General features: G+C 40.8%; 1 protein-coding gene across 1 annotated transcript in view; it reads right to left on the reverse strand.

Moving 5' to 3' along the window:
- The window catches only part of EPHA5 (EPH receptor A5), a 360,920-nt gene that overhangs the window by 255,158 nt on the left and 92,140 nt on the right, over nucleotides 1–13,622 (reverse strand). The window contains exon 3 of the mRNA XM_088463302.1: nucleotides 11,227–11,890. Coding sequence (XP_088319428.1) covers nucleotides 11,227–11,890 — 664 coding nt within the window. The remainder of the gene's footprint in view (nucleotides 1–11,226; nucleotides 11,891–13,622) is intronic.

Here is a 13,622-nt window from a genome sequence, read left to right on the forward strand (position 1 = left end):
GATCGGGATTTTCACCCATGTCGGGCAGCCACTGTCCGGATTCCGCCCGCCGGACTTGCATCCGACGGTAAATCATACCGGTTCCTTTCTCCCTGCACTTTCTGTGAAGAGTGCAAGTAGTGAGAGTAAATGAGATACTGTACATTAGAAGGTGGATAATTCCTGTATTTCACCTCAAAGTGATATCATTTCTGGTTACAAGTAGTTACTCTCGGTTGATGCACATGTGGTTGGGTGGGGGGAAATGGTTGTAAGTTGAGTACATATAATAGGTGTGTTTAACAGGTACCTGATTTAAAAGGTGGCAATGTTCTGTCATATGGGAGACAGGGATGGGTGTGGGAGAATTAGGGGTAACATGAGCACCCCCAATAATTTTAACACATTGGTTATCCATGTATACATAAATATAAGCCACAGAAGACTTCTAGCACACATTAACATAAAACAATGTGCATTATTTTAATAAGCAAAAACACACTAACTAAATACACAGTGTTTTATCTGTTAGAATGTTTTGACAAGACTAATTTTGCAATGCAAATAACTATGTTTATATAGATGTATATAATAAAAAGAATGAAGGGATAATAAGAGAGGAGAGATAGAGAGAGAGAGAGAGAGAGAGAGAGAGAGAGAGAGAGAGAGAGAGAGAGAGAGAGAGAGAGAGAGACAGAGTCAGTTAGATTTAGGTATGTAATAGGCACTGACCCTTTGATAAATGGACAGTTGAACAAGTGGCAACTATATGTCTGCTGTTGTTCCCTCTTCTCCTTCCTGGCACACAGTTTTTTGGTGACATATTGTTGTGTTATACTGCTATAAAAAGATGCATGTTTCTAAACATTGTACTGAAACCACCTTTTGCATTGTAATATAAAGAATGGAAAAATTCATATAGTGATATGGATTAAATTACTGTATTATACACAAACAAAAGTTAAATACAGTATCATATTCCCTAATTGCTATTATTTAAATTTATCTGACTTTTTGTGACCTAGCCAAAAATCTAATCATTTGTTAAAAGTGAAACTATAATTATACACCACTAATTGCACATTTCCATCTGATTATCATAGAAAGTGTTCCCACATTATATTTGAATACATCTGCTTTGTAGGTCTCATCAAGTTAATTTCTGTGATCTTTGATCTCTTTATGAAAAACACATGGGTAGGATATTTTGACTATTACCACAGCAGGTTGAAAGGGTAAAACAAGTCAGTAAATCAGAATAAAATGTGCAATAAAAAAATGTACAGCCCATTGAAACACTACACTGGGGTCTATGTGGCTCTGTGGATCAGCATATAAAATATTATATGACCTTTTAATCATTTCTCTGAATGTACTTCAGTTCAGTGACAAGGCGTTATTATTACTTGATGGTTTTTGAGAAACCTGTCAAAGTCTAGATCCCCAAGGAAAGGTATAGACACCACAAAACGACCTGAACTCAGAGCTCGCAACCTCATGTGAAAAGAGCAGTAATTGAATCAGCATGACATTTTAAATTAAACTTCTTTTTACAACAAGGCTAGCAAAGATTCTGTTGGAAAGACAATAAGTAAATATGGGGATAAACCATACTTGCCAACTCTCCCTGATTGTCAGGATGACTCCCTGAAATAGTAGCAATCTCCCTGACTCCCTGAAGAGTCTAGCAATCTCCCTGATTGCACCTTACACCCATTATGTAGCTGTTATATAATTGGGGAAAAAAATAAATCTGAGTTATATACATTCAAATGGTATAATCAATGTCATTTCCCTGTATTGGTTATAAAGCACAATAATCCCTATGGCTACATGCATTTTCATTGTATGTTTCTCATCTATATGGAACCACAAAACACAATACATGAGCAATCCATGAAAAGTATCATTGTGTTGTCATTAAGTCAATTTTATGACACGCCTCTCAGATGTAGCAGTACACGCCCACTTTGACACCACGCTCATAGGTTGCTTCCACAATCTCCCTGAAATGCTTTTTCAAATGTAGGCAAGTATGGGATAAACATAGAAAAAAAAATATTCATACATATTTATTTTTACTATATACTTTATACATGCTGTTTCTTTTACTGCAGAAAATACTCCCAATACAGATGTGTCTACATACAACTATTGTCCCAAATAAACCCTATTAGCACTAGGGATGTGCGCCAGACCATTTTTGCCGGATTTGGATTTGGTTCTAATTAGTCGTTCGGCTTTGGATTTGGATTTGGATTTGCCAAACTGCGGTGACTGGATTTGGATTTGGATTTTTTTACAAAAATTGACAAAAAAAGCTAAAATCACATAAACTGGTCTTTTTTTTCTTCCTTGAGTATTATTAACCTCAATAACATTAATTTCCAGTCAATTTAGAATACCTCACAGCTTATAATATTGTTCTCAACATTATTGGCCAAAGGTTGCAGTGAGCTGACTGGTTACTAAGCGACAAAGCAGCGGCACAGCAGCACAGACACCACAGTATAAAGCACCTCTATGACATATTGCCACACAGCGGTGGCAGAAATGAAAAGTAGTGCACCCACCCAGTGGGGTACGGCCAGCAGAATCACAGTACTTGTTACAAAGTGGGCTACGGCCCTAGGAGTCACAGTGCACAATCTTATTCACATTACACCGCACATAGGGCCTGATTCAGACCCACTCGCAAGCGGCTGTCCGCTCGCAAGTGGGTCGATGTTGTGCACTGCGCATGCGCACGACGGCGGGAGCTCCATCGTGCGCATGCGCCAGACGCGACGAGCGAAGGACTTTCCTTCGCTCGTTGTGTCTGATCAAAGGGGGCGTGCGGTCGATGTTGATTGACAGCACGCCCCCTTTGGTGGGCGTGCCTCCCTGACAGGGGCATTCCCAAGGGAACGCCTACCGTCAGAAGCCGGCCCACTGACATCACTAGTGATGTCAGTGGGAGTGATTTTGGCTCTGATAGAGCCAAAATCACTCCGGGCCTTGCGGTTGAAAACCTCAACCGCAGGCTCCGGCTCGCAGTTTCGATGGTCGCGATGGTCACGACCATCGCGGCCATCAAACTGCACACTCATATAGGCTGTGGGTGGTGACCCACAGCTATACAAGCGTCCAGGAGGACGCTCCATAATTATGGAGGGCGGCCCTCATTCAGAGCGTGCGCTCTGCTCAGAGCGTACGGCTCTGAATGAGGGCCATAGTGCCCCTGATTCACATTAAACCATAAAGTAGTGTCTCTTATTTATGTTACGACACACAGTAGTGCCCCTTTTACACAATGCCCACAGTAGTGCCCCTTTTACACAATGCCCACAGTAATGACCCTTTTACACAATGCCCACAGTAGTGCCCCTTTTACACAATGCCCACAGTAGTGACCCTTTTACACAAAGCCCACAGTAGTAATGCCCCTTATACAATGCCCACAGTAGTAGTGCCACTTATACAATGCCCACAGCAATAGTGTCCCTTACACAATGCCCCCAGCAGTGGTGTCCCTTACACAATGCCTCCAGCAGTGGTGTCCCTTACACAATGCCCCCAGTAGTGGTGCCCCCTATGCAGTCCCCTTAGTAGTAGTAGGGCCCCCTATGCAGTGCCCCCAGCAGTAGTATGCCCCCCAGTAGTATGCCCCCCATTAGCAGGCCCCCTCAGTAGTATGCCCCCCTTTAGCAGGCCCCCAGTAGTATGCCCCCCCAGTAGTATGCTCCCCGTTAGCAGGCCCCCAGTAGTGTGCCCCCCATTAGCAGGCCCCCAGTATTATGCCCCCCCAGTAGTATGCCCCCATAAGCAGGCTCCCAGTAGTATGCCCCCAATTAGCAGGCCCCCCAAGAGTGTGACCCCAAGTAGTATTCCCCCCATTAGCAGGCCCCAAGTAGGATGCCCCCCCAGTAGTATGCCCCCCATTAGCAGGCCACCAGTAGTATGCCCCCTAATATGCACCCCAGTAGTAGGCCCCCCCCCAGTAGTATGCCCCCCATTAGAAAGGCCCCATTAGTATGCCCCCCCAGTAGTATGCCCCCATAAACAGGCCCCCAGCAGTATGCCCCCCAGTAGTAGGCCCCCCCCTGTAGCAGGCCCCCATACACACATAAAAAAAAAACTTACCTGTATCCCCGCTCCAGCCGGCGTCCGCTCTGCTGCCACGTGACGAGGAGGGAGCCGGAAGACGGAGCTCCTGAGTGAGCTCCAGCCGGCTCCCCCTGTGTAGCAGCCAATGAGAGTCTGTGTGACTCTCTTTGGCTGCTGTAACAAACACACAGCTGCCGCTGGCGGCTGTGTGTTTGTGTCTGTGTAGGGCAGACCGCTTTCACAGCGGTCTGCTCTACACTCAAGGAACCCTGATGTCGGATTATCTAGCGAGAATCCGACATCAGGCGGCCGCCGTTCGGCCCCGAACGGGGATCCGAGTCAGGCGGGGAACACCCGAACAGGGTTCGGGTGGACTCGGATCCCCTATGTTCTGAGCGGTTCGGATTCCACAGAATCCGAACCGCTCATCTTTAATTAGCATGCCACAGACTTTGCCTGTTAGCCACGCCAAAGCATTAATCTAGGGTAAAAAGGCAAAAGACAGGTCCAATAGGAGTGACCCATGCCATGCATCATTATGCTTAATCTGCAATTTTATACCAATGCCTTTACTACAAAATACTAATCCTAAGTATCTAGTACACAATAAGCAATGTAAGAAGCAAAATTAAGGAAAAAGTAGCAAAATTAAAGAAAAAGTATGTAGTTTGTGTAAAAAGGCAAAAGACAGGTCCGTTAAGAGAGTGACCTGCTCCTTGCTGCATTATGCTATAAGCAACTTTATACTAATTCCTATGTGACAGAAAACTAATCCTACAGTAAGTACCTAGTAAACTACTATATGCGAACTAAGGGCCTGATTCAGCAAGAATTGCAGTTGCTAATACGCACACAATCGGCCGAATGTTTCGCACTGCTCATGCATACGCATCACAGTGTGCGTGCACGAACCAGCCATTGCGATCGGATCTGAGATCGCAGAAGAGACCGCAGACCCATCGCAGAGTGATTGACAGGAAGTGCCGTTTGTGGGTGGTTACAGGGGGGTGGTCGGGCAAACATAGGTGTGCCAGTGCATTTCAGTGGTGTTGCAGGGACCACTGCGATACCATAAGCAGCCTGAGACCTCATAGTGTGTGAGGTTAGCAGTTCCTGAGTGAGGTCTGACCTGCCTTAACCAGGGCCGCCAAGAGCCGCGTCGGGCCCGAGTGAGAGGGGGCATGGCCTAATTGCGGGAGGCGTGGCCACGCCCCCTTAGGGGAAAATACACAGAACAAAAAACATTTTAGCAGCGCGCTGGGAGGGGGGCGCTGTGAGACCCTCAGGCCGGCGCACAGTCTATGGGGGGCACGATCAGCATGATCGCTCCCCCCATAGGCATAGGAGACTGCTCCAGCTGCTGCTTAGCAGCAGCGAGCAGTCTCCCACTGCAGCCCAGCACACAGCAGCGTGTGCTAGGCTGCTGTGATGTAGAAGGGATGGGGGCAATTTGTACCCGCACCCACCCCCCCTCTCTGTACCCCTGGCCTTAACTGTGCGTATGGGACCGATGTTACTCTATGTTACCGATTATTTTGCTATATACAGATGTGAGTGAGGGGAAGTGGGCGTCCTTATGTCAGGCTGCGATCGCAATATGAATGCAATTATTTGCATATCTACACTGATATTAGCAACTGTAATGCGTGCGTATTAGCAGAATAGCGATCCTTGCTGAATCAGGCCCAAAGACACAAAACTGAGGCAGAAAGTAACAAACTTGAGGAAATAGTGCACAGCTGGTGATGCACACCAATCGTATTGTGCCATAAGGAGCAAAATAATTAGGTGTAATTATTAACTGCTACACATATTCTACAATATTATATCAGTGTAAGAACATAGATTGGCCATGTTTTTGTAACTGTCTCCATTCCTTAATTGTAACAGGTTTTCTGATGGCCTCACAGAGGGTGAGATGTACTAAAAGTTCAAAAAGTAGAGTTGTTGCATCTAGCAACCAATGAGACTCTAGATATAATTTTCGACAAATGTATTTTGATAAGGTTTGATCCCTTACATTCTGATGTACTGTATTTAATATTCTGAAAAAAAAAATAACCTCAGAATGTTATATATGACATGGCAGGTTAGTAAGGTGCAACTGTCATCCTGAGTACTATCTATTGACAAATAATGAGATCATTCACTCCAAGGCTTCTGGGAAGGGAACATTAGCATTATGCAGCTGCATGCTAGCAAGTGTCTTATGTGATAGAACTCACTGCTAAATGTGACTCTAATGGAGCAATTCAACTTTATGAGCTAGTAACTGAATTAGGAAACCCAAGCTGACTAAAATAGTGCTGTCTCAGACAATCATGTACCTTGTACTGTCAAGCTGCAAAGTTTACTCAATGACTATGACATTGGCTATAATATTTTATGCACATTAACATTTTATTTTTCAACTCAAGCTATCATCTCCTGGAGGCTTTCATGTATCTCTTGTACATTTTACATCCTGACTAGAGATGAACACAATTGCTGCAAAATTTTGCACGAATCGAGGTTTATGGCAGAACAGTCAATCTCCCAGAGGCTCAAAGTTGCAGATATACAGTAAGCTTCCTTTACTTTTTCTTTGTAAGTTTGAGGTAGGGATGACCATTGACAATCGATGGTTAATCACTGAAAGTTTTGCCATCGATGACAGAGATCCAATGGTTCTCCACCATCAATGGCACAGAGACTGGCAATGTTTTTCTTCTCAGCCTGCCATCGAGACACGGAGCCTAGCTTTGCATCTGACAGAACCTACAAAACCCCGTCCCCGCCTTTGATTAGCCCATTACATGGTGATTAATAGACAAAAGGTGATCATTGGTGGGTCGAAACCATCAATGTCTCCCCGTCAATGGTTTCATGCCATCAAGGGTAACCACCAATGGTACCATTGATGGTGACCATCAATGGCTAACCCACCGATGGCCATCCCTACTATGTGGAACGCCATTCTTTATGCTATTTGTAAATATGCATTATTCTGAATTCATAGTTTATGCATAGAGTTGAGCAAGGATGTGCCATCATTAGATGAGTGCAGGCAGTCACCAACTGTGGCAAAATTTAGGGGGGTGCCTAAAACACAAAGGCAGCGATTCAATTGTCTAGGGTGCCGCAATAATTAATGGGCACCCAGTGTAGCAATTCAATTGTTTTGGGCGCCCATTAATTATTGCGCTTGTCGTATCCAATTAGACTGGGTTTAGCCCTGTATAGCAGCTAGACCTGTCTAAAATCCTGCCCAAACCACAGACTTTTCACAATTTCTACACACCTCTTACACCTCCTCAGAGGGGGCAAGCTGAACAGAGCAACGATTGAATTGCTCCATCAGGCTCCAGGCACTGACAGCTGCTGGCTCAAATACCCCCTCAGTGAGATACAAAATATCAGTCATTCAGTGTTTGTACTGTATGTGTGCTCCCAACACACTGAGCACAGGAGTGACATGGAGGAAAATCAGCTGGCAACTCTATCTGTAAATATATACAAATAGAAAGGGTGCTGATGTCAAGGTCAGGGCCGTAGCTAGGGTAGTGTGCCCGGTGCCATCGCACAGGGCACCACAGGTCAGGGGGCGCTGTTTGGGCCTGTCAAATATCTGTTTATTATCTTTCTCACTTGTAGCTTCCTCATATTTCATCCCCAGCATCTCTTGGCCTCCCCTATCTCTTCCCTGGCCCTTCCCCATGAGGCCATTCCCCTTTTTTGGGTGCATTATGTCCCTTTGAAAAATGTGAGGGGCACCAATGCTCTTTCTGGCACAGGGCACCAAAAAGTCTAGTTATGGCTCTGGTCAAGGTACTGGACTCAGTGTACAACTAAAGAAAAGGTCAGGGAGCTTAAACTTGTCTGTGCTCTAGTATCCACGGTTGGAGGACTATTGTGATACCATCAATGGGACCCTATTTCCCACTAATGGATTTAGAGACAATTTAAATACAAGTGAACCGATTATATTCTGCAGTAGTAAGAACATTTTCATGATCTCACAGAGGCATCTTCACAAGCCTGCCCATAGAAAGGAGACTCCTGCCAATGTGCTCAGTTATAAGCTCAGTGGAACCACAGAGGGGCATATACATTAAGAGATTCCTAGAGGGAATGTAATGGAGTACGAGTTTGTAAAAGTGCAGCTTTTCCGGTGATTTTTCTGCTGGATTTAAAGAGTTGATATTTTTAAAGGCTAGGCACGATCAAGTCATAATTAAAATATTTTCAAGAATGTACTCAGAATCACAGTGTGGAAATAACCTCCAGTATTATTTTCTTTGCAAATCCTTTTCCTGGCACTCATTTAAGCAACAGTCTCAGCTTAAGATTGCATTTACTTGAATCAGATTGCATTGAAATAACTGCAAATATGATTTGCCTATGGATAATAATAAGTAAACTTATTTAAATATAGTTTGAAAACAAATCAATAGAATGTGTATTGTACAACCAAGACAGTTCTTTCAATAGCTAAAAAAAAAAATTAGTATGTAAAGTGTATATACAAAATTAAAATAAGGTACTGACAGCTTCCTCCTGGACTTATTGGAATGTAGTTGTCTACAATAGGTCAATTAAACATCAGGGCCCTGTTTGGTTGTTTGTGGCACTGCTGTTTATCTTACGTTTATGTAGTGTTGCAAACATGCTGATGTTTTTTAAATAATAATAACAACATCAACAATGATAATAATGATGATGAAGATATTATTATTATTATTAGTGTTCATTCTAGCACCCTGCACCTGTCACAACCCGTGCAGTTCCTCTTTCCTGCCTGGGGTGTCGCTCTCTGCTCTGGTGCTTCTAATACACTCAGCTGATGCAACACACTTCTGATATACAGATGAGTGTGTGCTAGAACCACAAGAGCAGATAGCGATACCCCGGGCAGGAAAGAGGAACTGCACGGGTTGTGACAGGTGCAGGGTGCTAGAATGGAGACATAATAATAATAATAATAATAATAATAATAATAATAATAATAATAACAATAATAATAATAATATAATTCTTTGTCACATATGACCCAGGCATATTTTTCCTAACAGTACCTGATGTATTTCCTTTCAGTTAAACAAATGTTACACAACATTAAGGCATAAATATAACTTTTTATTAAACTTTACTTATAAATCAACATGAGTTTTGTAGAGACCATTAATCAAATAATATTTGAGGGATATTCCCTGAAAACACCTGTTTTCAGGGGATACCCTCAAATATTTAGTATCCCCTGAATGTACCATGGAAGTAGCAGGTATCTCTGATATCTACCAAGGTTTCTCCATTTCTGAAAGCAGCCGCAGCCCCCATGCAAAGCTGTCAGATTTACCATCTGAAGATGGCATCAGGCCGTTGTAGCCTATGGGCTACATTTTGCAAAATCTACCAGGAGAGGGTGCCTCCAGAACCCTCTAAGGAGCTGGCCCCGTACATGTGTGGTCAGTAGGCTGCACATACACAGGAGTCCTGAAAAAGGAGTGAGGAGACCACTGGTGCAGTCACATCAATCTAAACACATCGGAGGAACGGGCTCCTTTCGAAGACCCTGTCCTTGCCTGAGAATGCTAATACATTCAGGCAGTATATCATTCCTTTTTATGAATGTCAAGAAAATATATCCAACCCATTCAGGGTGCTCTTACTTTGTGCTTTTGCTGCATTTGCAAAACAGATGCAAATTTGGTGAAACGCTGAGAGGCAGAAAGCATGGGGTTATTTGGCACTATTTCAGCATAGGTTAATGGAGACACATCTGTAATTTTGAAAGAGATTTATATACATAGCAAAAAGAAATCACATTCTCAAATTACATTAAGTTATTTGACACATTTTTTAATTGTGTGGTTCTGGATAGATCCACTCATCATGTCCATCAGCTCGAGAGGACCTGTTTTAATGTCTATAGTCTATTATGTTTTATTATATGGCTGAATTTCATTTTTATATCTTTAGCTGTTCCTGGGAGTGAGAAAATCTAAAACAGAAGTTCCCATTACCATCACATTCCTGATACAATAAGAAAACACAGCAAATATGCTACATTGTGGTTCTTAGTTCTGTAACACTGCTTTAGCAAATAGGGCATATTTTATTAGTAATACTAATTCAAAATAAACAAGTCAGTACCTAGATCAATCCTTTTGATTGAGCTACTTGTGCTGGAACAGAGATAATTAAAATCTGACCTGTTTACAATGAAAAATGAAGTTGAGAACCACTGATCTGGAAACTAAAATAATATGCTTTTTTAGATTAACTATTTTACCTTAATATATAGTGAACTAGAAATGTCGTTACATTATATAATTCTCAGGACAGAGCTCATTTACATTAACTTCATCACGTCTGTATAGAAATAAAATCAGAAATCTTGTTTCCACTGACTTTTATTTGCGGAGCAGAATGTGATGCAATGTGCCACATTTAAGGACATATTTATAAAAAATGCTACACAAGTAATGTGCAAATAAAATATTGTAACCCATGGGGACTAATCATATTCTGTCATGTCTCCATTACAGCTTGCAGTTCTGCCACGCGTGATTGGTCGCTAAGGGGTACAGTGTCATTTTTGCACAAATACCTTGTGCATGCATTTTCCAAAATATCTCCCTATATCCTCATATCATCTATGTTCATTGCAGGCTCAATATCAATATGTAAAGAAAACAAAAGCACGGATTATGCCCAACAATTTCTAATCTCTAAATCTGAGCATCTACCATACAATTTTCTGTCAGATATCTGTCCAATCTGGCTGGTTGGAATGAAAATCTGGTAATGTATGGGAGCAAATGACAGTAGATCATATGGTTTTAAACACTGAAAAAAAGGCTAAAAAAAATTGTTCAAATTGGGTAAATTTGTGTGTTTTAACCAATTTGTCTGAACAACCATTTTTGGCTATTTTCCAGTGTTTGTGAGTAAATGGACGCTTGTCATTTGCCCCCATACATTACCAGGTTTTCATTCCAACCAGCCAGATTGGACAGATAACTGACAGAAAATTGTATAGTGGATGCCCAGCTTTAGTCTTTCATTTCAGCACACCATTAGGTTAGTTGTAATAGCTGCATTTTTATGCATATACAGTACGTTAACTTTAACATATATGGTAACTGTATCATTATTTTATGTTAGCAGCAAAGAAATTACCTTGACAGGTATCATTCTTCTCTTCAAATCCTTCTTTACACATGCATTTTCCAATTGGAACAAGCCACTCTCCTTCTGCACTGCAGTGCATTTTGGGAGCTTCTACTGTCACTGAATTATTGACACACAATCCGGATACCTCCAATAGTTGTGACGAATCTGCCCCAGTTATTGTATCTTGAAAAAGGGCCAGGTTACGTACCACCGATGGACACTTCTTGTAGTATACACGGACAGAAACCAGGGCAATACATGCTCCTACATCTTGGAAGGCGAGGTAGAAACCTTTCTTGGTCAATGGACCCACATCTCTCACCTCTGTGTTTAGTTTCATGACTCTGTCCCCTAAATCCAATTCAGTGAAGCTCTCATCAGCTGCAATTGTATCAATCTTGATATATTGATTTTCCCTAATATTCCTGCCATCTTCTTCATTTGATTCAAAATAATATACATTGAAAGTTTCTTTGCAAGTACCAAGACCCCCTGGAAGACTGTTGCAATCCCGTAGTGTAAATTTGAGTTCAATGAAGATTCTTAATGCCCCTTCATTGGATATCCAACTAGTCAAGAGCCAATTATTCTGATTCTGTTCCATCACTTTGCATACTTGATATGTATGTATCGGAGCATAGTTCTCATCAACTTCACCAATTTCTTCCCACTGTGCAGAGAAAACAAATCCACAAGTTATCATTGTAACATAAAAACAAATAAAACATCAAACTGTAAATTTCTTCAACCATTACCTTTCCCAAATAGACATTGCTTGCAAACCTGCTTATGGAACTACCAAATGACAAACATCAATAATGTCATTACCAACATTGAGCTGCTTGTGGTAATGTACTAGTCACAATATGTTACCTGTATAACATATATGTCTATAATCGTTAGGTAAGTGCTGGATCCTAAGTGATTTTAGCAAGAATAGATTTTGACTAACTTCTTTGACAATGGATAGACAAAACTCTTAATTTCCCTAAATTAATAATTTTATGGTTCATACAGCGTAAGATGATCAGTGTCTATGATCTTTGATTAAACTGAAGGCCTTGAATGACATAAATGAGAATAAATCATTCCTATTATTGACTGAAAATGTGCCCACATTAATGAACATATTGGCATTTGGCATATTAAAATGATAGGTGATCAAATTTTATTAGGACCAAAAGTTATATAAATACATACACACACATACTTCAGTTTTAACTGTAGTGAAGTTTAAGAGGCACCTGTAATTCTGCAGAAAGAGAAACTCATATTTAGCACTGTCAAACCACACTGCATTACTAGATTGGCGTTCAATGTACAGAAAATCAACTGAGAAATCAACCTTCGAAAGTGAAGCCAGATTTTCTTGATAATGTGCCATAGAAAATAGAAACTATATTTGTTCAACTTTGGAAAAAAATCTGATAAGAAGAATGAGCAAAATAAAGAATGCTGTTCAATAGGCTAAGTATGATCACTCATTTTAATTTGATTAACCAATCCCCACTTGCCCCCTACAATAAGCCAATTATATTTCCTAAATCAACAAAGGAGACAATTAAAGAAAAAAGTAATTATACTGTTCTTCTATTTATACTCATTTAATTATACTTTCATTTGTGAGATATAGTGCACTAGAGGACATTAAATGTATGAAAAACTTTCAGATAAAAAAACTAAAAAAATTGTTGCAAAATGTACAATGAATTTTATATATAATGAATAAAACTGCATGCTGCAAAATGTCAACAATATATCACCAAGCAAAAATCATGTAGGAGATTAAATGCATGGTACATGTATGGGAATCTGTTACATGCTAGCTATTTACAGTTTATATTGAATTGAAATTGCATGTGTACAGCTTTCTGAAACATAAATTTCTATTTTGTGACTATTTATTGCATTATGTTATTTTATATTGCATAACTGTGCCAATTACAGTATGTTATACCTCTTTCTAGAAAGCATCTGGAACAAGGCTGGACATCTCTTAACATTTCACCTTTCCCTTAGCTACATTGCATATGTTTTTTTATTCTGTAACAAAACCCTGACAGCAAAAGCAAACCAAAAGCATTTCATAAAAAAAAATTATTAAAGATTTATTTAGCTCAAATAAAATATGGCTCAGTTTTTATCTACTTTTATAGATTCTTATTTTTTTATTTCATATACAATGTGTCCTGTAGCATATCAATACTTATTTGTGATGAAATTATGCCATCACACTTAAACCGTGGTTCACAATGGAAGAACCAAACAAAAGACGGCGAAAAGTAGACAGCTAATCCAATACAAATCCCGAGATAGACTTTCATTAAAATTAATGCAGGCACTGAAGGAACTGGAGAAAAAGATGTGCTAAATAGTAATTTGCTAAGGCTGCTTATCTTTAT

Source organism: Taudactylus pleione, unplaced genomic scaffold (assembly GCF_031769625.1).
Source record: "Taudactylus pleione unplaced genomic scaffold, aTauple2 ptg001339l, whole genome shotgun sequence".
Lineage (NCBI taxonomy): Eukaryota > Metazoa > Chordata > Amphibia > Anura > Myobatrachidae > Taudactylus > Taudactylus pleione.